The 27,269-nt window shown below is 37.0% G+C and overlaps 1 protein-coding gene across 2 annotated transcripts in view; it reads left to right on the forward strand.

Moving 5' to 3' along the window:
• CHST9 (carbohydrate sulfotransferase 9) overlaps positions 1-27,269 on the forward strand; it is a 284,572-nt gene that overhangs the window by 19,323 nt on the left and 237,980 nt on the right. The window contains exon 2 of one of the 2 annotated variants that reach the window (XM_050767139.1): positions 16,406-16,630. In XM_050767139.1, coding sequence (XP_050623096.1) covers positions 16,501-16,630 — 130 coding nt within the window. In that variant the 5' untranslated portion in view covers positions 16,406-16,500. The remainder of the gene's footprint in view (positions 1-16,405; positions 16,631-27,269) is intronic. The other variant, XM_050767140.1, reaches the window with a different exon arrangement.

Below are 27,269 nucleotides of genomic sequence, written 5' to 3' on the forward strand. Positions count from 1 at the left end.
ATCAGCCCAAGGTTGGTATAGGATCTTAAAAAGAAAGGAGAGAGTGTTCATGTGTCCAGAGACAAAAAAAAAAAAAAAGAATGCAGATAGTTCTTAAGAATTTAAATAGTTTAGTTTTGCTGGAGAATAGAGTTTGAGGGAGAGGTATGAATGATAAAATTAACAAAGTGATCAACAGCTAGATCAGGAAGAACGTTGTTTGTGATCATAAGAAATTTGGACAAATTAAGAAGTGTGAGAAATGGTGGAATATACAAATGAAAATAGTAGGCATTTAGAAATATGAGACCAGAACAGATGAGTTATTGGAACTGGAAATATAGATTGAGATTTCCTGTTTGAGAAGTTAGATCATTTTTTGGAGGACTAAACAGAGAAGAGAAAGAAGGGTAGAACTCCAAGACAGAAGAAAAAGGGATGAGATTGTTTAAGGTTGAAAAAGCAAAGATCACCACTATGGAAGCCAGGATTGTGAAACCTTTCACAGTAGTCTGCAGGTAAAATGTCACAAAGTGATCAGGAATTCAGAAGATATATTTTGTGATAGCAAGGACTTGTAGCTACCCGTTAAAAAAGGAAGTTCTATGTGGTATTTCAGTGTGGATGTCCACTTTTGTAAGTACTTAAATGTGGGTTAATGATGTAAAACTATTTGCCAGTGTTAGAAAATACAATGTTTTCTTAAGATAGTAGCACTAGGTTACTTAGGTTATCATTTATTTAATCGACCCCTTTTGTAACTAATAAAAAGTTAGCTCATTTAAAACTGATTTTTGATACATTTCATAATTTTGGCATTACTACAGAAGTTTTATTAGCAGGGGACACAGAAACAATGTAATTTGGAGACAGACAAGCCTATGTTTGGATTCTGGCTCGGCTGGTTATGAGTCCTGTGAACTTTTATATATCGTGCTTACTTTTATCTCTCAACAATATCTATATTGGAACTTGATATTTTAGTTTTAGGCTTTATCTACTGACTTCCCACCATGGGAGAGAGGATTTAGTCATTTTTCCTTCTTCATTCAGCCATACATGTATTTCCTGGTCCTTCCAACCCTCCTATTCTTCCACTATAGTGATGCCATTTTTTTTAGAGTCAGTGCTTTCATTATCATGACTGTGTAAATGTTATACATGATTTAGCTGTGTAGTTTCATCTAATTTTTTTTCTTTTTCTGCATTTTCTGTTTTCCCTAAAGTTAATAGTATCTTACTCTTTCATATGCTCAAAGTTCTAAGTTTGTATCACTTATCCAAGCAAGCTCTTCATCATTGTCTAAATATTCTGTCTAGATTTTAAGACAAACCATTTTTTTTTTTTTTTTTTTTTTTTTTTTTTTTTTTTTTTTTTTTGAGACGGAGTCTCGCTCTGCCGCCCAGGCTGGAGTGCAGTGGCTGGATCTCAGCTCACTGCAAGCTCTGCCTCCCGGGTTCACGCCATTCTTCTGCCTCAGCCTCCCGAGTAGTTGGGACTACCGGCGCCTGCCACCGCGCCCGGCTAGTTTTTTGTATTTTTTAGTAGAGACGGGGTTTCACCGTGTTAGCCAGGATGGTCTCGATCTCCTGACCTCGTGATCCGCCCGTCTCGGCCTCCCAAAGTGCTGGGATTACAGGCTTGAGCCACCGCGCCCGGCCAAGACAAACCATCTTGTCTGCCAGTTTTATCTTTCTAAACAGTCTCCCAAGCATCTGTTCTGCTCCAATTTGAAATGCTTGCCCTCTACACCTGTTACACAGCTGTCATCCTTCCAACCAATCAAAATGTTCTTTTCTCTCTCACCGTTTTCAGATCAGGTTTCTGCATCCCATTTCTTCCTCTCATCTAACTCCCTTGCTTTGTTGTGTCCTCTGGTAGCTTTCCGAAAGGTATGTATTTTAAGAACTTGTCTGAAAATGTTTATTTTACACACACAACCTTGATTGACACATTGATAGAATTTGGTAGCATTTAATAGAATTTTAAGTGATACTTGTTTTCCTTGAGAATTTTGAAAGCATTCTTGTTCCACTGCCTTATTCTAGATTCCAGTGTTGCTACTGACAAGTCTAACACCATTTTGATTCTTGATCCTCCCCATGTGATCTGTTTGTTTTTCTCCAGCAACATATAGAACCGTTTCTTTATTACCAGTGTTCTGAAATGTCAAGACAATGTCCCATGGTGTATTTATTTTTTTATCCATTTTGCTAAGTACTCGGAGTGATCTCTTTAGATCTGGAAACTCATGTCCTTCAATTCCCTGAAATTTTCTTGAATTATATCATTAATGGTCGTCTTCATTTTGTTTTCTCACTTCTAACTGTCTGAAATTCCTATTAGTTAGATGTTGAGTCTCTTAAATTAATCCCATTTCCTGGCTTTTGTTTCTCTTCAATTTTCCATCTTTTTGTTCTTTTGCTCTGCTTTCTAAGAATCACCTTAACTTATCTTCCAACTCATATACTGAGTTTTTCATTTGGTTACATTTTTCATTTGCAAAAGCGTTTGTTTGTTTTTCTGATTTCTTGTCTTGTTATTAAATATAGGACCTTTCCTCTTTTGGTGGAACCAAATTTTCTCTTATCTTTCTGAGGCTCTAACATATAGTTATTTTAACTTTTTGGTTTTACTTTGCTTTGTTTTGTTTTTTCCCCACGTTCTTTGCCTTGCTTCTGTTCTGATAATCTATTGCCTTCTCTCTTGCCTTCCCTCTTCGGAGTCTACCTTTCCTGGATTTTATAGCAAACAACATCTTGCTTCTTGTTGGTATCTATGAAAAAACTTTCATTTCAGCTTTTATGATCTTTAAAGTTAGTTATCACTCCTTTGTCTGCATTCTATATTTATAAAACTTTGTGATGTCTCTCTTGTAAAATTCTCTCTTATATATATTTTGTAACTGTATTTCTTTTCTAATTCCTTCTCTTTCATTTTAGAGGGGTTTGATGAGGGATAGAGATCAATGCATGAGTCCAATATGTCCCCATTTCACTAGAAATTCTCTTCATTGATTAGTTAACTAACTAAAATTAACCAGCATATTGATAACACCAAAATTATCACTAATTATTTATAATTTCATAGTATCCTTAAAGTTTCACAATGCAGTTTTTTTTTCTGCATGTTTTGTATTTTAAGATTGTTTTTATGGAATGTTAATTTTCAGAGTTATGTATTATTTCTGCTTTGATTTGCTGGCATTATTCTAGGCTTCTCTATATATCTATATTTATTTCAGTAACTACCTTAGGCAGTTACTTTGAAATTTTAATATGAGCACTATTTGGTGTGGCTTTTGAAAATGACTTAAGAGCTTCCTATAGGTTTCTTGTCAGTAGATATTTTTGCAGATTTAATTTGGTTTTCTTTTCTAAACCAAGATTTCTGGATTAGGACCTCTGCTGCTTTAGTCCATACTATTTCTCTATTAAATGGTTGCAGGCTAACCACACATGGGCTAGAATGTGAAACGAGAGGAAAGACAGGGAGCATATAGTAGAACTTAATAAATATTTGCAGTGACTGCTTGAAGCTAACAAGGAGTTCGTGGCTCACAAACTTTATCTATAAGAAACATATCATATTAATTTCAGAATATACGCAGACTTCTAGTGTTTATAGAGTTTTATGTTAGCCATTGAATTTTACTGTTGTATGGAAAGCAGTATTATTCTTTCTATAAAAGACACACTACAATAACAACACATCAGATGCCTAGATAATATATGATGAAGCAAAAAAATCAATCTTCCAAATAGGTATTGATTGCTAATCATTAACAGAAATAGCTATGTCACATATCTGGCATAAGGAAGGAGGGTTCTCTATGAATATAATACTTCTAGAAGGATTTTATTGTTATGTGATGAGCAGAAGGGGGAATTTAGAAATAATGTAATATATAGGTGACAACATATTTTATCTAGATAATAACCAAAACAATTATATTTATCTACATTTTATTGTCTCACCATAAAAATATTATTTGAAAATATATCTAGACACTGTTTAATATTGAGCAATACCAAACATTTTGTATAAATTATTTGTCACAATAATTTGTTGCATAGATGTAGCCTTAACTATTTGACATTAAGTGCAGAAGTTGCTATTTTACTGTAAATATTTATATTTCAAAACCAGCTTGATCCATTCTGCTTTGTATTGTGGCTAATAGTCTAATTTGAACTACTTTTTACTCATATGAAGTATGTGGAGAGATCAAAATGACTTTCTAGCATTCTGTTGCCTATTAACTCTTAAATGCTGCTTGGCTGCTCATTTTTGTTTACTTGTTTTTTTCTAGACCTTTTGAAAATATATGTAATGCTATGAAGCTTTTAAAAATCTTGGTCTCTGTCTCTTTCTCCTGCATTATCCTGTTTTTGGAATATCTCACTATCTTCAGTCACAACACCCCACCAAACTCACTCAATTTTATGTATGACACGACATCCCCCGAAAGGAAATTTCTTCTGTTTAATCAACATGAAAAACTCATGTACTGTCATCATTGAAACAGAAAATGAAAATTTAAATTAGTATTGATTATATACATAGTACGCAAAATACCTTATTTTTATTTAAGGTTAAAGAGCATATCTCACATACACTTTTTCTTTTCTGGCACTTCAAACTAATGGGAGGGATACTAAATTTCTCATCTTTCAGTTCCTTTCTTCAGAATCCTTTGGTCCTTTTTGATTTTCTCTCAATACTGTGAACAGTGGCAAAATCATCTTTTCAGGCTCATCTTTTTTCACTTTTTTTTTTTTTTTTGGCCATATTTCATAGTTAACCCTCATTCCTACTGTTCCTTAAATCCTTTCCTTGTACTTCTTTATTACTGTATATTAAAACTTTGTTTTCATGGATATAGTGTGATAATATCCTATCTTGGTTTCTTAATCACATGTTTTTTATAATATATTTCCTGCTTCATGATCTTTTCCTTTGAATTATTTTTTATATCTTGTATTTTCATGTCATGTGAACTGAAAGAATCCCCCAAGGTTCTAACATTTAACCTGCTTTATGCATCCATTTTACCTATGGATGCATTCAAGTTTAGCCACCATTTATATAGTGCTGATTCTCATAACACTGTTTGTCCATTTAATCATGCTTGGATTATTGTATCTATTTCTGAGCCCTGGATTTACAAAAAGTCATTAACAAACTAGAATATATCTGGGGAGGATGATTAAACTGATTGAATGCTCCTAAACCATGTTCCATACGAAATGGCTGAAGGAATTGTGTATATTTATTGTTTATCCTGGAGTAAAAAAGATTGAGTGTAGACAGGATAATTGTTTTCAATAATTGGAAAGTCTTTCATGTAAAGGAGAAAACAGATTTGTTATGAGTTGTTCCAGAAAGCTCAACTAGAGCAACCTGTACAAATTATAAAGAGATAGGTTCAAATATTCTCTAATGAAGATCAGGTATTACATCTTACTCATTTTGGCTTTGCAACATTCTCTAGCACAGGACCTTAGTCATATTTGGGCCTAATAGGTGTTTATTGATTGATCTGAATCGGCATGAATTGAAAGACTACACCTCTCTACCGGTAAAAATAGACTGTCTCTTGAAGTAAAAGTATCCAATCTTTCCACGAAGAATTATTGATTACCTACAATGTAGCTGTCCCTGTGCTAAGCATCTGGAATATAAAGATATTAACATCTTAATGTTGTAGATCATTTCTATGGGCAAAGCATTCTTCTAAACATTTAACATGTACTAACTTATTTTGCAGCAGCCTCATATGGTAGGGGCTTTTATTATCCCCAATTTAGATGTAACTGAAGCACACAGAGGTTACTTTTTTTTTTTTTTCTGTTAAGACAGAGTCTCACTCTGTTACCCAGGTTGAAGTGCAGTGCTGTGACCTTGGCTCACTGAAACCTCTGCCTCCCAGGCTCAAGGGATTCTCGTGCTTCAGCCTCCCGAGTAGCTGGAATTACAGGAGCGCACTACCACGCCGGCTAATTTTTATATTTTCAGTAGAGACAGGGTTTCACTGTGTTGGCCAGGCTGGTCTCAAACCCCTGACCTGAAGTGATCCATCCACCTCAACCTCCCAAAGTACTGGAATTACAGGCGGGAGCCACCACACCCGGCCACATAGAGGTTACTTAATTAGCTGTGTCACAGAGCTAGTAAGTGGTCAAGTTGTGATTTGAATTCAGGCAGTCAGGCTCCAGAATCTGCATACTGAACCGCTGTGATAAACCTCCTCCAAGAACAAGGCAAGATGTGCATATAAACCAAAGGACAGAAAGATTTTTCTATTGTACTATAATCTAGTATAGTTCTTTTCTGGTGATTCCCTGGCCAATTGCTAATCTGTCAACTTGAATGCCTGTGGCCTTCTTTATTTTCAGTCAGCTTGCACACCGTGTCCGGGTGATCTTCCCCCAAAGCAAAGCTGATCATTCAACTCCTTTGTCCACAGCACAAATCTATTCATTCTTCTTGTCCACAGAACAAATGTAATCACCATAATTTAGACACCAAGGCCCTCTGTGGTCTGTCTCCATCTGTACCTCTTACCTTATCTCTCCCTGAACCCTGAATTTGACCATGTGCTTAAATGAGATTTCTTGTCTGAAAAGAAAACAAGGTTATTGTGAAAATTAAGTTAAATAATCAATATAAAATGCTTAGAGTAGTAGCACCAAGAATATAACTACTGCTTAAGAAATGTTTGCATATTTATTTTCATTTATTTCTGATTATTCTGCAAAAATTGCTGTACCCTAACTAGCGCTTATTTTTAGTTCCATCACTATACCTTAAAATTGCTTCATAATAAAATTGAGAAATAAAAATGTATTGGCTTGCCTAATTTACAAATTCAGAGGCAGGGTGGGTCTAGTTAGGGTCCAGTGAGAACTTTTCCTCTGTTTCTCTGCAGGTTTCTCAGCTTAGCCTCCTCTGTGTTGGCTTATTTTTCAGACTGGCTTTCATCAAGGCAGTCAGAGAGCTGCCAGCAACAGCAGGAACTACATGCTTTCTTATTCACATTCACTAGGAGATAAAATATTACTTCCCATAACCAACCAACTGAGGCTCTGAGCTTCATTCTCAGATCACCTACAAAACAATCACTGCAGCCTGGGAAACCCTGAGTCACCTGGTGTAGTGGGTTGAATGGTGACCCCAAAAAGATATGTCCACATTCTAACACCCAGAACCTGTGATTTTATTTGGCAAAAGAGTCTTTGCTGATGTAATTAAGTTAAGGATCTCAAAATGAGATCATGCCGGATTAGCTGGATGGGCCCTAAATCTAAGGACAAGTATCTTTATAAGATACAGGACAGAAGAAAAGGCACACACACACACACAGAGAGAGAGAGAGAGAGAGAGAGAGAAAGACAGAGAGACAGAGACAAAGGGAAAGCAAGAGAGAGGAAAAGCCATGTGAAGTGGGAGGCAGAGACTAGATCTACGCAACCACATGCCTGGAGTCACCAGAAACCTAAAGAGGCAAACAAGATTCTGTCCTTGCCTCCAAGGGGAGTGTGGCCCTAATCACACCTTGATTTCAGACATCTGGCCTCCAGAACTGTAAGAGAATACATTTCTGTTGTTTTAAGCCACTGTATTTGTGGTCATTTATGTCTGCCACAGGAAACTAATGTAAGTGGTCATTCCTGAACCAACTATTTTGACAAGGAGCATAGGATTACACTGTTGGGATTACACTATATCAGGCCCATTGCTGGAGCTGGAGGTGGGGGCAATCCATTCCAAACTGTGTAACTTCCACACAGAGGAGCAGAATGGATATTAGAGCAGCAACACAGCATCCACTTCAGTATCCTTTAATTCCACTTTCTGCTTGTAACCTACTCATTTCTATTGGTTATAACACAATGGATCCCAATCATGGTCTTTATTCAAGAGCTTTATTCAGCACTTTTTAGTTTACATGATTAATTATGACATAACTAAAACTTGATCATTTCATCTGAGTTGCTAACTGACTTACCCAATCCATAGTTATCTTAGCTCATCAGACACATCCCTCACTAACTCCTTCAAGTCATCTTAGATATGTCCACCCATATTACCATTTTTTTTGTACCACCACAGACAAATCCCAGGACTCCAAAAAGTTTTTAAAGGGCTCCCTTTAAAATCTTCTATCTCTATTTTCATTGGTCTCTTTAATAAAACATAATTTGAGTCCAGAGGTACCTTACATGTTACTTAATGCAATGATGATTCTCAACATATGTTGGTTAACATTGATCCTGATGATGCTTAACTGGCATGTAAGTGCATGCTACATATTCTTGTGACTGTGTTTAAACAAATGTCAAATATTTTTCTTTCACCCAAATTTAATGCTTTTAAATTCTTTAAAACTTTGAAATCTTTAGAATGGGGAACAAGCAGACTCGAGGGATGGGATGAACAAATCATTTGGCAATAACCTCTGTGTTTTTCCAGTCTCTAATGCAGATGTGTACAATGGCCTTTGGTTTTACCTTGTGCTGTCTTTAAAGATAGACTATTGTTGCTTAAAAAAAAAAAAAAAAAGACTCTACACTGAATACTAGAATGTAAAATATGAGTTTAAAACTTTTTCTTCTAAAACAAAGAATATAAAGGCAAAGGCTTGTCTTGTTAAAAATTTTAATTATAATTAAATCTTAATCACAACAGCTAAAAGTAGAAGATACCTGTTAAATAAATTATAGAGAAAATCCAAGCAACAAGATGTATAAGGAAGCACCTATAAATTAGTGTCTAGAAAAAGGATATATTTCTGTGTTCTGTATGACAAAACACAGTGAATAGTTGAGTTATTACAGGAATAGCCCATGAAACACTGTATCTGAGAAACCATTTGAAAAATATGGGAAAAAATCCCAGCAGGATTTAACCCATTCAAAGCGATTTTACTACTGTCTTCTTTCAGAATGATACTTTACAAATGGCATTGTACTGTGTTCATTTTCTTTGCTGCTATAACAGATTATCACAAATTGGGTGGCTTAAAACAATGCAAATGCATTGTCTTACAGTTCTGTAGGTCAGAAGTCTGACGGGGCTAAAATTGAGGTGACAGCAGGACTGCAGTCCCTTCTATAGCTCTGGGTACAATCTGTTTCCTTGTCTTTTTTAGCTGCTAGAGGCCACCTACATTCCCTGGCTCATGGTTCCCTTTCTTTATCCCTCAAATGAACAAAAGTGAGTCCAGTCCTTCTTAATATCACATCACTCTGACTTCCTCCTTTGCCCACTCTTCCATTCTTCAAGACTCTGTGATTACAGATGATCCAGCGTGATCTCCCTATGTTAAGGTTGGCCTATTAGCAAACTTTATTCCATCTGCAAACTTAATTCTCCATTGTCATGTAATGTCACATATTCACAGGTTCCAGTGATTAGGAACTTTTGGGGGACTCATTATTCTGCTTGCCACATGTACCATTGTCTAATTCCTGGTCTTGGTAACTGTACTGTGCTTATGTGAGGTGTTATCCTTCGAGGAAAATGGATAAAAGGTATGCAGGGACTCTGCGCTATTTTTACAACGTCTATGTAAGTCTAAAATTATCTCAAAATCAAAGTTTAAACAATCCCACTTTTTTTGAGAATTGAGTGAAAATGTATAGAAATGATTACAAAATTTCAGGAATTACACAATATTAAAATAGATTAAAATGGGGTTATTTAACTTCTAAACTAGTAAATGAAAAAATAAATGATAAAGGTTATATTCTTTACATAGTAAATACTTACTATTTATGGTTGTTACACATTTTACAAAGACCTACATGAGTATTATCTCAGTTTCTTTCCCTTTAAATAAACCAATGCCCACAATTGACTAAATATCATTAAACTACATACCACAGTTTAATTTTACTATGGTTGATAGAAACAATACATTTTCAAAATGTTTATGTGCCTACCAAGCCTATCAAATGAAAATCTAAACCCCTTAAGCCAATTTATACTAAGGTGCTTTATAATACATTTCATACTGTTTTTATAGTTTTCTAAAAGACCATCACATTCTGTTTTACTTAATATTTTGTAAAGCTGTTGGAAACATAGGGCAGATTTTATTGACCTGTTTTTACAGACAAAGAAAATTAGGACTGAAAAGTTACATGAAGGTTTCTGGTCAAGAAAGACAAGTGTATTTATATTTGGGTATTCTAGTCTGCTCCCTAAACAAACCAAAGGCAGATCAAATTTAAAAATGAAAAAACAAGAAGACATAACCAGACTCAAAGTCAAGAACAGAAGTAAACTAACAAAAATGGTGAAATGGGTTGAAATTGTAAGCCTGTTAGACTTTAAATTTGGAAGCTGCTGGAACAGCTAGAAGATTAACTCCTAAGTTAGAGCTGGGAGGCAGGCTCACTGATTGAAGACAAAGACAGGGACTAAGGTACCAATCTATGCCCCAATGAGAAAGAAGATGGAAGTAAAAGAATGGTAGCAATCTCCACCTGGAGCTGCAGTGTTTGGAATGTGCTAGGCTTAGAGAAGCAGACTCAGACACAGACACAGAAGCACTGGAAAACCAGCTAATCTCCAGACTAACTCTCTTGTCTACAGTAGTACCAATGTCACTCTGGCTCAGGGGACACCAAGCCAACGATGGGAAAACAGCTCTGAAAAAAAGCCCAAAGAGCATTTTGGAGACAACTGCCAAATTGTTTGATAAGGAAGGAAGTGACAAAGAAAAAGAAGATAAAGAGGAAGAAAAAAAAATCAAAAGCCTTTCACTAAAATGAATGTAAACATCAGATTTTAAAATAAATAAATTAATGCTAAGAAAGGCCACAAAACTACAAGTAAAATTTAACTTTTATATTGCAGTCTGACAAAAACTTAGAAATATATTTTAAATATGCAAAGAGATAAAGGATAATTTTCAATTAAAGGGTATATAACTTGAAAAGCAAAGAAAAATGAAACTTGAACAAGTGAATATGAAATAAGTAGGAATAGAATATTAGAAATAAAAAATATGGCATTAGGAAAAATACAACAGGCAAAATAAACACTAAGATATAGATAAAGACAGAGAAATTGCTAAGTTGCAAAATGGCTCAGAAGAATTTACTCAGATTACTGCTTAAGAAAAAAGGAACATTTGAAAATAAATGGCAGAGCAGTTGAAAACCTTGTGAGGTATATTGAAAGGTGTCAACATTCAGTAAGAGTTTCAGAAAAATACAATGTAAAAAACAAACAAAAAAAAGCTGAAAATAGTTTGTAAAGACAACTTCAGCAATCCCATTACTGGATATATACCCAGTAATATAAATCATTCTATCATAAAGACAAGCACATGTTTGTTCACTGCAACACTATTCACAATAGCAAAGACATGGAATTGACCTAAATGCCCATCAGTGATACACTGGATAAAGAAAATGTGGTACGTCTATACCATGGAATACTATGCAACCATAAAAAATAATGAGATCATATCCTTTGTGGAAACGTGGATGGAGCTAGAGGCCATTATCCTTAGCAAACTAACCCAGGAACAGAAAACCAAATACCGCATGTTCTCAGTTATAAGTAGGTGCTCAGTGATGAGAACATGTGGACACAGAGGGGACCAGCAGACACTGGAGCCTATTGGAGGCTGGAGTTTGGGAGGATAAAGAGGGTCAGGAAAAATAACTAATGAGTACTAGGCTTAATACCTGGGTGACAAAATAATCTGTATGACAAACTCCTGTTACCTGAATTTGCTTATTTAACAAACCTGGATTTATACCCCTGAACTTAAAATAAGTTGAAAAAAAAAAAAAAAAAATAGTATAGTATTGAATCAATAGAACGGAACAGTGTCCAGGTAAATACACACCTACATAGGTGATCGCTGGAGGAGTTTACAGAGGAAGGAGTCACTGGGGAAAGAGGTTGAGGATAAGATCGGACTGGGGAGGTGTTGATGGAGTTGCGTTTCACCGGAACCTGGAAAAGATAGTGGCAAAAGTGAGGACTCTTGCTTTTCAGAGACAGAGGCAAAGATGTGTGGGTGTGGACCGATGAAGGTAAACTTGTAAGGGATGGTAGTAAATGGAGGCAGTTCATCCCTGCTGGTCTCTGTTTACTCCGAGAGTGGGAAGGAGATAGAGGATGGTGCAGCTGCTATGGAAGTGGGAGAAGGAGTGGGCTACGAACACTCATCTGGAACAACAAGCCCCCGACTCCTGGTTTCTTTTCTGCTAAATTGCCTGCATCATTTGGTCCAAACCGATCTTCCCTCAAACCCACCACTCCTTCCCTAAAATCATAAATGTCTGCTAAACTGGGAAACTCATGAATTCCTTTATGTGAATTGCCTTCAGTAAGTAATTTATTGCTATACTTAAGTCCCAAATTACTTCCGTTTGTAGCCACAATTATTTAAAAAAATAATTTTTAAACTTTTGGAATAGAGATGACAGAATGAAATGATTATATTTCTTTTCATAATTGTTAGAGATAAACAAAAAGATATGTAAATGAAAATATTTTAAACAAAGAAACATAGACCCTATCTTTTAGTATTTCTTCGTATTTCTTCATTTGGAGGTTAGGACTAAGGATTTACAAATACACCTATAAAAAGTATCAATTACCTGTATTTTGTTATTGGAGCTCCAAATTCCATTCAATGCAACAAGTTGTTAAGTACCTTTTAGGCTCAAGATATTGTGTTTATGGGAAGGGAGAAGAAGGAGCTGTACAAAATACAGGAAGCCTTTGGCTGTGGAAATGTATAATGCTCTTACATAAAGCAGCATTATTCCAAGTAATTTCAATCTCCAGTAGTCTGCACTTTTTCCGCAGGCTTGGAGATAGATATATGATTTCCAAATAGGTGTGTTTTCCCATCACAGCTGACCTTCAGGTTTGCTTGAAGCAATCCTGCTGCTCCTACCACCTCACCTTTGTTTAATGAGAGCCATTTCCTAATGCCAACCTTGGGTTAATGGACTGAGATGGGAGAAAATCAAACATATCTCTCCATTTTACACCAGATTGTCTTTACGCCTTGTGGCTTTAATCACTCAATCCTACTCACATCTGCCATAATAACAATTATGGGTTTTCTACTGCTTTCTCACCCAGGAGGATATGTCAGAGGATAGCAACATCTCCTGAAGAAAGGAAGGGCAAATTCTTAATCTTTTTTTAGCGTCATAGGTAATAATTTTCTTCTGCAAACCCCCAAGGAGTACTCCTTTTGTCTCTTACACCCACCATTCCCACAGGTTCATGGCTCTGCTTTGATTTACAAGTTTTCTTCTAGCCTTTTCTCTTCTGAGATAAGTTTTAATTATGTAGACAGATTGTAAAAGTCTCTTTCTTCTTGTAAACAACTATTTCTTTGTTAGTACTAGATTTTGTTTAACTGGTTTCCTCCTATCTGAATCTTCTTATGTACCCAGGAATTATGTCTGTTCATTGTTTAATGGCAGCATCAAGAGAAGAGAAAGCTGGCTTCATTTCATAGCTTCCCTTGAGGGATTCAGTTTGGAACACCTCAAATTGCAAATCTCCCTTAGGAACTGTTCTTTGTTACATATGTTTGGAAACCCATAATATTTTAGTTTAGATTCAATATAAGAGCAAAGTATCACCCATCAAATAAGCAGTATGATAATACTCTCTACTCTTCTACTTACTTAAAAACTTTCTTTACTATTTGAATCAAGGAAATGCCTAAAATCCTCAAAAGCACTAGTGAAGTGTTAAACAGTTGCCCCTTCCTCAGAGAACTCAGAGAATTGGATTTGAGAAAGCATCTTAGGTAGCGCTGACAAATAGCTCTTACCCTGGCCCCTTCCAGGTCAGAGCTAAAATATAAAGAAAATAAGTATTCAGACCAGGGGCAGTGGCTCACGCCTGTAATCCCAGCACTTTGGGAGGCTGAGGCGGGTGGATTGCCTGAGGTCAGGAGTTCAAGACCAGCCTGGCCAACATGGTGAAACTGAGTCTCTACTGAAAATACAAAAGTTAGCTGGGCATGGCTCGCAGCTGTAGTCCCAGCTACTCGGGAGGCTGAGGCAGGAAAATTGCTTGAACCTGGGAGGTGGAGGTTGCGGTGAGCCAAGATTGCACCACTGCACTCCAGCCTGGGTGACAGAGCGAGACTCCATCTCCAAAACAAAAAAAACAAAAACAAAAAACAGAAGAGAAGTATTCACGACATGACATTTTTTTCATTCTGCATAAAAACTTTTAACTGTTTGGTGTTTTTTTTTTTCCTAATCAAGAAATCATTCTAATTCCTTAGTACATTCACTTCCAGTTCTGACCTTCTTATATTGTCTTTGAAGCCCATTTGTGTGAGAATTGGTTTTTTATTTTGTTTTTTTTTTTTGAGACAGGATCTTGCTGTGTTGCCCAGGGTGGAGTGTAGTGGCACAGTCACAGCTCACTGCAGCCACAGCCTTTCAGGCTCAAGGGAAATGCCAGCCCCAAGGACTATAGAAACTCAGGGGTGACAGGAGGGCTCCCATTGAGTCATCTCATGTTTTGATTTCTGAGGCCACTTTTTGAGCTCCTTTAAGAGATAAGGAATTCTCTCACCACAAAGTTAAATGTGGTGTCATGGATATCAGCTATAGTTTGGTTTTTGGTTTGTTTGTTTGTTTGTTTTTTATTTGAGACAGAGTCTCACTCTGTTGCCTAGGCTGAAGTGCAGTGGCCTGATCATGGTTCACTGCAGCCTCCACCATCCTGGGCTCAAGTGATCCTCCCACCTGAGGCTCTCCAGTAGCTGGGACTATAGGCACATGGCACCACGCTGGGCTAATTTTAAAATCTATTTTATTTTTTGTAGAGACAGGGTTTCACCATGCTGCCCAGGCTGGTCTTGAACTCTTGAGGTCACGCAGTCCTCCTGCCTCAGCCTTCCAAAGTGTTAGGATTACAGGCGTGAGCCACCTCGCCAGCCCTGAAAATTGGTTTTGCCAAGAATACCTAAATATTATCCTTTAACCAGACAAGCTATTTCCCACAGCAGTTTTTAACTTTTAACTGGCACCCCGTAAAACACCTCTTAAACAGGCAAAATCAATATTTTCCCTCAAAGACTCTCCTTAAAGATTTTGAGGCAATGGAATAGAAGAGATAACTTTTTGATGCAGCAATGTGCATGGTATCTTCACACTGAAGAAACATTTATTCAGCTCACCCATAGGGGTTGTGTTCTGTGACCAAGGAACAGAGCCAGGGTTTCTGGCCAGCATGAGATACAAAGCCACGACCTTGGTCCCATTAGCCGGGCTGCTCACCAGGTGAGCTCACCAGGCAGGTTACTGCATACTTGTGTGGCAGTTCATTGGGAACAGGGAGTCTTTTTGTTTGTTTGTTTTTTCTATGTTTATTTTTATTTTATTTTACTTTAAGTTCCGGGATACATGTGCAGAACATGCAGATTGTTACATCGGTATACCTGTGCCATGGTGGTTTGCTGCATCTATCAACCCATCATCTAGGATTTAAGCACTGCATGCATTGGGGATTTGTCCAAATGCTCTCCCTCCCCTTGCCCCCATCCCCTGACAGGCCCTGGTGTGTGATGTTCCTCTCCCGGCATCCATGTGTTCTCACTGGGGAACAGAGATTCTTAATGTGGGTTTCAGTGAAGGTACATGGACACTTTGCCGTTTTATGCAAGATTTTGTATGTGATTATACTTTTCTAAAGAGAGGACTCACATTTTCATCAGATTCTCAAAAATGGATGTGATTTTTTTTAAATAAAAAGTTAAGATTATATTAAACGAGATTGTTCTAAAAGAAAGTCTTTTCAGTATTTTTAAAAAATAAAATAGCTCTTTATTACTGAGGTAGATTTCAGTGATTTCATGTTATTGTGGGAGGGGTCCTTGAACCCTGACCTTTTAATATTTTTCTTTTTATTCCTCTGAAGGATTTTAAATGTGCCCTTTAAATTGGAGAAATCTGTTACTTTATATGAGAGAAAAATGATAGAGTACAGCTTCCATTTTTGAACTTTATATATTCTTAACACAGGAGGTGATTTTTCCTTACGTTCTGCAAACATGTTTTTCAAAACCCATCCTTTAACAACCCATTCTGTTATTCTTCCTACTCGCAATTATTTTAAGTTATCCCAAACCTTACTTTACACTTTACAATATAGGAGGACTGAAGTCTGGCCAGACTTTGCCTAACTAAATGTTAGGATGTTACTTATAAACTGTAGGATAATACATTCCTTAGATAAGATAAAAGTATGCAATAGAAAATCGCCATTCTAAGAACACCTTCTAGAGTCATGTCTTCAGAGCATTGGTGTGCACATTGTCTTCAGCGTTGTTGAGATACTGCATATTTATACCATATTTGAGAATTAATGTTAGCAGACATGTACAATGTAGATTTCTTTTTAAAATTCTAGGTTACTTTATGGAATGGGCCCTTAGAGAACAAGAAAAGACTGAAGTTTTACAGGAAAACAAATCGTGTGGTCTTCAGATTCTGAAATGAGGAGAAATGCAGCCATTTGAAATGGTCATGAACCCCAAACAAGTCTTCCTCTCTGTGCTGATATTTGGAGTAGCTGGGCTACTCCTCTTCATGTATTTGCAAGTCTGGATTGAAGAACAACACACAGGTAACACATGTGCGTTTTCTTGTCTTTTAATTGTAACAATAATAGCTATTTTAAATTAGTTGTGATGCTTATTCATATATTAAGAATCACAATATTTTCAACAACAAAAAATGAGTCATAAGCTAAACTTGCGAGCTCCTAAAAGGAATGAAAATTATACAACTCTGGTAGGCATTTGTTTGGTGGCTTAACAATGGGAATTTTTGTTATCTCAGTGGGGAATAGTCGTGCTCCCATAGTCCAGAGAGAACTGCTTGTAGAGAATTTGTCTTCAAAAGTATAGCATTTATCCTACTTTTTGTCTGTCCGTGGAGCATCAGGCATAAGCCTAAAAGGAGGTGAATGTACGGCAGGCTGTCCTTTAATTCCTTCTTAATTTATGTGGATACTCAAAATTGGTATAAATATCATTTAATACCTTTATTATAAAGGAGGGGTTGGCAAATCTTTTCCATAAAGGACTGGGTCATAAATATTTTACTCTTTGCAGGCCATAGCATCTCTACCACAACTACTCAACTCTGATAATATATCAAGAAAATGTCATAGATTACATGTAAACAAATGGATCAGGCTGTGTTCCAATAAAACTTTATTTACAAAAACAGCTGGTGGGCAAGATTTGGTCCACCGGCAATAGTTTACTGATCCCTGCTGTGCTCATCTTGTACTTTTGTTTTTTAATTTGCAATTGCTGCACATTGGAGGCACTCAATTACTGTTAAAAATGATTGTATTTATAATGATATAGTATTATTAAAGTAAAAGACTTAGAATATCATAGAAATTTATACATACAGTTGTTGTGAAGTTCTGATGGCTTCCATTGGTAGAAATAGACTATGGCTTATGACTGTTAAGGATAATAAAGTAAAAACAAAAGAATTATTTCTCAATTGTCTCCAATTGTGGCCCATTTTCAAGTTATTCTAGATATAAAACCCTTTAGAATCTTCTCCAAAAGACAATTTAATACTGAGTTACAACTATGATTATTTTTTAAATTGTTTCCATTTTTAAATTCCTTTCTTTGGTTTATCCTCATACTTTTTTTTTTTTTTTTTCATGAGACAAGATTTTACTCCTGTCACCCAGGCTGGAGTGCAATAGCATGATCTTGGCTCACTGCCACCTCCACCTCCCAGGTTCAAATGATTCTTCTGCCTCAGCCTCCTAAGTAGCTGGGTCTATAGGCACACACCACTGGACCCGGCTAATTTTTGTATTTTTTGTAGAGACAGGGTTTCATCATGTTGACCAGGCTAATCTTGAATTCCTGAGCTCAAGTGATTCACCTGCCTTGGCCTCCCAAAGTTCTGAGATTGGGATTACAGGCATGAGCCACTGCCCCTGGCCAACGCTTTTGATGTATTTAATTTATATAATAACCTTTGTGAAAAGAGATTGCATATAATGATTTTCTGAAGAATATGTAACATATTGTCAAAATATATTCTTAATTCCCTTTACAATTTACATAAACTATTATGCCAACTTTTCTATACTACTGAAATAATTTATCATAATAACATCATATTTAATGAAATCACCTGTAGTAAAATATATAGGCTAATTCTTCCTGAAATATAACCCTTAGCATAGATCCTGTAACATAGTAAGCCTTCAGTAGGTGTTTGTTGAATGAATGCATGCATGAATGAATGAATGAATGAATGGATGGATGGATTGAAAATTCACTGAAGACTATAGACTGAAATACAGCAAAGGAGGAAGAAAGAAAAATATCTCATTGTTTCGAGTTTTGCTAATATCATGGTCTCATAACAAATTTCACAAAAAGACTATCACAGCAAGATTTTAAAACTTAAGGGAAAATGTATTCATATATATAGACTACTATTTGGCAGAAATGTGTTTAATCTGTCACTAAGAAATTATATATCTAAGGAAACAGGTTAATAATACCATACATATAAAATGTAGTTTACCAAATATGTCCATAAGCATTAATAGCTACCATTTATGGAGAGCTTAATAAGTGCCAAATGTTTACATAAATTTTCTGTAATCCTCATATCTTACTAGGTGAGTATTATTCTAAATTTACAGATGAGGAAAATGAGACTTCAGAGGGTTTAGGGGCATATCCAAGGCCTTGCATGGCCTTGGTGCAGAGGGGAAAGCCTGGATTTGAACCCAGGTTGTACTGCTACGAGGTCCATGCCTCTGCACGATGTGTCACGTCCATGAAGGAAAAAGGTGAATATTATTATTTCTCTACAGCACAGATGAAGCAAAGAAGACTCAGAAAGTTTAAATGACTTAACCTGTAGCTACAAAGCTACACGTTTTTGAAGTGTAACCCATACCTAGGTTTTCCTAATTCTCTGAATCCCTAAAAGAGTCTCCTAACCAAAACACTGGATTATGTAGACATATAATTATAAATGCAGTAGCATCAGTACAGATGTTTTAAAATCACTGAAATTGGTCAATTAAATGACATACAGATGTGTAAACTCTTCTACAAGCTTAAATCTTGAGTTCATAATTTTCCCAAGTGTTGGAAAATTATTTTCCTTGGTTAAGATTGACTGATAAAACACCACTTATTCTGTTGAATTTTATTTGTAATGTTGCTAGAAGTGCTTTTCCCTGATTCTTGATATATTTTAAATGAATTATGTAATATTTCATAAGCTACTCATGACAAAAAGCATAAATGTAAAAGTCCAGAGTCCTGTGGATAACCATTTCTCTGAAGAAAAACTGTAATATTCTTCAAGAAGACTTCCATCTGAAGTTCTGCCTTATACTAGGTTAGTGCTGTGGGTTGAAATTCTGCAGTTTTCTAGGTAGGCAGACATTTATGGTTTTTTGTGTGTGTGGGTTTTTTTTTTTTTTTTTTTTTTTTTTTTTATATGTGTTTCAAATAACATCAGGAGCATTAGGAATTTTTACAGGCAATCTCTTTTTAAATAAATAAATATATGAATATGTGCTTTGATGTTAAGTTTAAAAAATGGAAAATCTGTCTTTTGGACACTTTAGAACTGTCACTCAAAGAAACTTTCAAAGATGAGCTGGTTTGGTTCCTAGACTTTCTATAAGTAATGCTGGTTTTAAAATCTAAATGGCTTTGATCTCACATATATTTCAGTTATATATGAGAACTCTTAGGTTTTCTTCCTGTCTTTTATTTGAGGCCTTTCAAATCTAAAATATGGACTATTTTCTAAGCCTCCCTGGTTTTCTTGTTTTGTTTTTTTTTTTTTGTATTAAAATAAAATACTTTAGAATTCAAAAAATCTGAAATATGCTCTGATATACTGGTAAAGGATTATGAAAACAGATTTTTTGGAAGTAAAGAGAAGCTGTATGACAGAAATTAAAATCTATCCAATTATGCAGTAGAGTTCCATAATACCAGCTACTTTTTCAGTATCACTATCAATTAATTTATCCATTTCTTAGTTCTAATTTGCAGTATGTTGATATGTTATCACAAATTTTATTTTATTTTTTTTTTCGTAGTTGTTAAAGGTACAAACTTTTTATTCAGAAGGATCTTGAAATCTCAGATCTGTTTGTTAGCTTTGTAACCCTGGGCAAATTTCTTTGCCTCTCTAAGCCTCAGTTTCCTTATCTGTAAAATGAGCATAGTCATATTTTCCACATAGGGTTGCAGTGAAGATTAAAGGAGACAATGCTTGCAAAGCACTCAGCATGGTGCCTGGCAAACAGTAATGCACAATGAACATGAGCTGTTATTATTATCCTGGAAATGACGCAGAACATCTGCAAACTTGCTTCTTCTGAGTTGCCACAATTAAAACTCAGCCACAATTCAGGAAAACTTAATTGTGCCCAAGCTTGTGCCTTGACTGATTAAGGTTAAAAAAAAAAAAAAAAAAAAAAAAATTGAAGGCTTAGATCCAACTTTGGTTAAATTACCTGGGAGAAGCTAATTGGCACAGAGCCATTCTGGTTCCCAATGTAGAAGCTGGCAGGAGAAGGATAGAATTGAGTGCATAGACAGAGGTCATTGTCCAGGGACATCTCGTGTCCATACAAGCTGCCTCTACGGGCAGAGGAATCACTCATCCAGCACTGTTTCTTGAAGACTTAACAATTGGGTGTGCCGAGCACCATGGTGAATACAGCCATATAATAGCGAGCCAGATATAATCCTTTTTCTCAAGGAGACTACAGTCAAATGAATTGTAAGGGAGAAAATGGTCCTGAGTTCAGGCCAAGCTGCTGGGACAAAAGGAGTCCTTTGTGACACAAAAGGGATAGGCCATCCATTATGGGACAAACTAATGAGTTGGGGGCAGAAGAAGCAGTGTAGTCGGTTGTCAGGGATAGAATTGCTGACCAGATAGAAGCACTAGAAGGAGAGGAGTGGAGGCTGGGCAGATGATAGCGTGCAGAGGACCCAGAGGACCAGAGGAGGGCAGAGAGCTGTGGGTATGATGCCGCAGTGATGAGGGCTGGTTAGGATAAATCACAAGAATGGCGTGTTGTTTATTTTTTCCCCCAGCTACTGTTTAAGTTTGCAGTTTGGCACTTTTTATCTAGTTAGACTCTCACTGCTAAATGGAACTCATACCAAAAGGCAGGGTGTGTAACTGTTACGTGTGTGCCATAAGACAGCGTTGAGACCCTCTAACGACAGAGTCACCATCACAGCTTTAGATAAGAATTCAAAGATCCTCTTGAACCCACCTGTTTTTTAAAAATACAAATTGGATTACATCACTCCCACGTTTAAAACTTTTCGGTCATATCTCATTTCCTTTAACAAAACCTTCTCCCCAGGGCCCACAGCTGTGTGAGCTGTAGCCACCACCTGCCTCCTCAGCGTCATTCTCCATTCACTCACCATGCTTCCGGAGCCACCTCTCTTCCTCTGCTAAACCAAGACCTTTGCTGACTGGATGTGCTCACAGTTTCAGGAGCCTGGGATCCCTTTTGTTATCTCACCTGTCAGGACTTGGCTCAGATGTCACCTTCTTTGATCACCCCCACAGTCAATCAGTGCCTCTCTCTCTCTCTCTCTCTCTCTCTATATATATATATATACACACACACACACACACACATATATAAATAAATCAACATATATAGATTATATAATTGTGCATATAAATAAATATAATCAATTATATGAGTTAACATAATAGATAATAAATTATCTGTTGATTACATGTATAAATCAATCTGTACATCTTATTCATTTTCTTCAGAGAAATTATCACAATCAGCAATTGCCTCCTTAATTAATTGTTGACTTATTGTCTGTATCCTTTCCTATTTTGTGAACTCTGTATGGACAGGGAGCTTGTCTGACTTCCCTCAGCATCCCCTTTTCATAGCATGAAACCTAATATGTGACAGGTGCTCAACAGTATTATGTGTGGGTGGATAAATAATACTTTGATTGGTTTTCCAGTATCCCCGTCTAATGACCGCACAGACTGTTTGACTCCTGGGGACAAAAAATTCACTCCTTCCCAAGGTATCCACTCATCTTACAGCAACTTCCTCAGAAAGGCTCCATATATTCAGCAAGAACTTGCATTTTAACTTCTGCTTAACAACTTGCGCTACCTGCATCCCTGACACTTCATGAGGCTCATCCTCCTTTCATAGCATAGTCTGATCATTTTCATGGAGAATGAAACCCCAAATTTTTGAGACACATTTTCACTCTGTCACCCAGACTTCTTAACCATTTCATGGAGAAGACAATCTGGTCACTCTTGCCTGGACCATGACACCTACTATATAACTCCGTTTAAAACATGATGTTACTATTCCTGTGTGTAACTTGTGTTAGAAATATGCATGTGTAACAACACTTTCTATCAAGTAATGAAGAGTTATATACACATATTTTAAAATATACAAAGCAGTAAAAATCAATACAGATCCCATCTAATAGTTTACATTATATATTTTCCTGAGATTTTCCAGAGTCAAGTTTAGTTTCAGCCATTCCAAACTGAAACCATTTCCTCAATGTAGCCTACATTACAAAAATCTGTCCAAATAACTTCTAAGCATTTCTATCTAGGACCAGTAATTTTTTAGCTATTTATTGATAACAATTTTACATGTTTACTTAAAACCCAGAAACTTCTTTAAAAGCTTCATAAAACTTTTGTTTGAAAACAAGAATGGCAGCCTTGTAGTTTCAGCAGTTATCAGGTCCCAGGCAATGCTCTAAACACATCCCACCCATTATATCATTTAATCCCACAACAAGTCTGAGACAGGTACCATTAGTATTCCCATTTTTCAAGATAAGAAAACTGAGGCTAAGCAAATAAGAAACCAGAAGTCTGATTCAAGCAGCCTCACTCTAGGACTCCAACTAAGCCACCCTGCAGTGTGCAGAGATGGTGAGCATTGTAGAGTCTTACTAAGAGAAGGCACTAGAGAAAGACACAGTGCACTGGCCAGGCAATGGGCTGCCTGGGCAGTCACTCCAGATGCAGAATGACACTCCATGCTTCCAGACCACACCACGCTCCCGGCATGCCTCGCTGTGCCACAGTAGGTCATCACGTGTGTCCTGGTTGGACAACCTTTCTTGGGTTCCTGTGAAACCTGATCTCTTATTTCCACAAGTGAGCCTTCTCCATTGCTCTGGATAAACTGTGGTATCTCCCTTTCTTGCCCCTCAAAAGCCTAACACTCAAGTAAACTGAAAAATATTATCCAATCCAATAGTGGTTCTCAAACTTTAATGTACATCAGCATCCCCTGAAGGTTTGGTTAGAACAGACTGTTGGGCTCCACCCCCAGAGTTACAGATTCACTAGATCTGGGATGGGGCCCAAGAATTTGCATTTCCAACAAGATTTCTGTGGACCCTGATGCTGCAGATCCAGGGATTATATTTTGAGAACCCCTGATCCAGAGTCTCTGTACCCAAAATGTGGAAAGCAGCAGAAGCAACAGCGTCACGTGACAGCTGTTAGAATTGCAGACCCTCGGCACCCACACAGGCCTGCTAAATGGGAATCTGCATTTTAATAAGAATCTCAGGTGCTTGCTGCACATGGTGAAGTGAGAAAAGTACAGTTAGATCATGGTTCTCACCAGCTGCTTGAGAAAGACCAGATGTTTTAAGGAACACGTGCCTTGGTCCACACCCTGACATGTTGATTTTGGTTCCTGGCTTCCTCCCCAGAGATGCTAATTTGCCTGGCTGGGAATGTGGCCCTGATATGGGGAGTTTAAAAATCCCCCCAGGTGATTTTAATATTCAGCCAAGGTTCTGAACCACTGACCCAGAGGTACTGACTTTGGCTGATTTATTGGCACTTCCTCTTACCTCTCACTCATCTACAAGGCATGCACTAGAAGAAAAAAGAGTGGTCACTGTAATACTTATATTAAGCTGACAGAAGAGGAGAAAGACTGTAAACAGTATGTCTGAGGTCTGCATTTTCACCAAGACAGGCTTCAAGCTATAAAAAGTTGAACAATAAAATGAGGCCAACAAAGCGAAATTATTTCTAAACCCAGCAAATATGACTGCAGTATAGATCAGCTGACCCAGCCAAGGAGTCAGACAGAAAAATATACTCTTCCCAAACAAGTGTTTGTTCTCCATATGAAATGGCTCACTACTGCTTCCTGTCCTTCTAAAGCACATTTTTGTCCCTTGTTTTGTGTTATTTTTAAAATTTTTTAATAAGTAAAAATTGTATACACTTATGGTATACAACATGATGTCTTAATACATGTATAACCTGCAGAACGGTCAAATCAAGCCACTTAACATGCATAATCTCACATACTTATTTTTTTTGTGTGGTAAAAACCACTTAAAATCTCCTCTCTTAGCAATTTGAAAATATACAGTACAATATATTGTTATTAACTATAGCCAGCATAGTGTACAATAGATGTCTTGATGTAATTGTCTCTAACTGAAATTTTTTGTTTTCTGACCATCTCTCCAGAACTCAGAAACTTTAAAAATTTTTCTTGTATACTTCTAGTTAGATTTTTTTCCTGACTTCTACCAGTTTCTTTCTGATTCATGCCAAATAAGTACAATGTCTGAATTTAGGATTCAACATTAACATCTAAGGTCAATGCTTTAGTTATGAATTATCATTGCTAGCCTACAAGAGATTTATATAAATATAACCCCACCTTTTAAAAACTCATTGTCACCAATCCATGCTCTGTAGGACTCTGGTCCTGAACATATTTTGCCTGAAAATACTTTTTTTAGTCAGTGATGTGACCTTTCAGTAGGTCAAGGTTCTATTCAAATCCTACATGCTACTATCAGCGTCAAGTTGGCCAAAATAGATGGTGACTTGTGCTAGTTTTTGTTTGTTTGTTTTTGTTTTGTTTTGTTTAAGCGCTATAAACATCAGTAGTCCTGGTTGTATTTCAACCCTCTCACTTTGTATGAAAATGAAAAGTAGTAGCTGCAAGCTTCTGATTTCAGGCAAAGTAAAGCCACCTTATTGCTTTTCCTCAGATAATTGATTCTGGTCTGTGCATCTGGTGTTTCTAAGGAGACTTCATCTTGCTTTTTTTTCAGACTAAGTACACTTTCTTTCTCTATACTGAAGCATATTTTTGGCATATAAAGTTTTGTTTCTAGACTGGACTGATATTCTTTTCCCCTGAACCTCTCTGATGGGAGAGTCTATTCTTTTCCTCTAAAAAGCAGACCGTATATCCTGATTGTGATGTTGCTCTTTTGAAATTGCATTTTCTTTCAGGTTATCTTTGTATACCTGAACTAGAACAAAGCCATTTTTTACATAGAAGGATTTTATGTTTACTGTCAATCATATACTCAGGGAAATAAAATTGTTTTTCTTTACAAAGTCACTCATTGGAATTACTTTCTCTTATATCTGTAAGTGTGGCAAGCAATGTTTTTAATCAAATGAGTACATGCTCTCGCTGCCCACTTCCGGACAGTGCCACACCTCATCTTCCCGCTACATGATTATTCTCATGTCAGGGCTGTTTCCTCTTCCTGGAGCCCGTTTCCTTGGCCATTTCCATGACTGATTTTTCCGAATCCTTCAGGGTACAGCTCAATATCACCTTCCCCAAACATCCTATGTAAAGTGGAAGTTTTCTCTCTCTGCACCTGTCTTATGGTTTCTTAAAATTTACTTCATGGCACTGATCTCAATTTGTAATAATTCCTTTTGTTTGCTTACATATGCTCTGCATCTCCCAGTAAAATGGAGGCTTCCTGAGGGCAGGAAACTTGTATTTTACTCACCAGAGTCCCACAGCTGCTCCTGCTTCCAGATGCAGATTTCAGTCCTTACCTTGCCATGTACCCCCAGCAACCCTATTCACTCAGCCAACTACAACTCAGCTCTGTGGGCTGTCTTAACTCTCTGCCCCAGCTTTTCGAGTCTCTTGTATTCTGTGTACTGTCCCCTGCTTTTGCCCCATACCCCAGAAGTGAAGGAGTCATGGATGTCAAGTTGCTTAAAGTCTTCTGAACCTGAATAACATGCAGCAGCGAAGCTTTGCAACAGAGTCGATCCCATCAACATAGATGTTTAACATCTAGTAATATATTGAATGTGTTTGTTCTCCCAATATGTTTTGAGCAATATAAACAATGATGCACTTGCTATCTACAAAGTGGTACCAGGAACTGCCATATTACAATGTAACCCTTCATTTGTTCTGTTGGCAGGTACCTGGCCAATGCTAGACCTGTCATTCATAGTGTACCACACATGATGAGTATAGTAAAATTATCGTCCAGGGGATGGAAGGCTAATCAAAGTTTGGCCAGTGATTCCCTTTCTGGGGATTCTGGCTTTTGAGATTTGGAATATAGGCTGAGTACCTGGACTATCTGATGCAAAGCTCAGAAGCTTGTTCAGCTGCTTTCTACCATGTGGACCAGAGCAGCTGAAGATTCTAGGCTTAGAGCAAGAGAAAGAAGAAAAGCAGACAGGAAGAAAGGAACAGAGTTATATACAGGGAGCCCCAGCAACTGTTGGGGTCCCTTGATCCATTTCCTCCCAGGTCTAACACTATTCCTACTCTTTCTTAATTTTCTTTCCTACCCTCGGTGAGCACTCATCTGTCTCAGAGAAGGCTTATTGAATTTCAGAGGGGCCTCATAATGAACCCCATTAGCTCTATTTACCTCTTAGAGTAGAGGGTGAAGCAGAGGATGGCACAGAGCAATCCTTCTTTACTGTTTTTAATTCATTTTATACCACAAACCCCAAGGTACTGCCTTGTTCACTCCTGTGCCCTACCACTGAGCATGGTGCCTGGCACTTAGTAGACACTCAGTAAGTCTTAGCTGTATGAGTGAATTCACCCCAAAACTAAGCTCACCTAAGCTAAGGAAGACAAGTGAAGCTGGTGTTTCGCTCGATTTTTCAGAAGTTAAATTGCTTGGTTTGGGGTGGGGTGGACATTTTCTCCAGGGATATCCTGAAATGTCTTCCTTGAGGTCAGAAATGTGTTACCTATAGTTTATTTTTCCTTTTGCTATACAGTATTTTGTTTGAACAAAACACTGGATCATCATTTAGCTGACATGTTGTGAAGAAAAGTCAAAACTTGAATGAGGAATTATAGAAGATAACCTTTTAAGGTCTCTTACAATGTTAAATTTTATGTGACTATCATTTTGTGTCTAAAGGAGATGTTAATG

This window comes from Macaca thibetana, chromosome 18 (assembly GCF_024542745.1).
Source record: "Macaca thibetana thibetana isolate TM-01 chromosome 18, ASM2454274v1, whole genome shotgun sequence".
NCBI classification, from domain to species: domain Eukaryota; kingdom Metazoa; phylum Chordata; class Mammalia; order Primates; family Cercopithecidae; genus Macaca; species Macaca thibetana.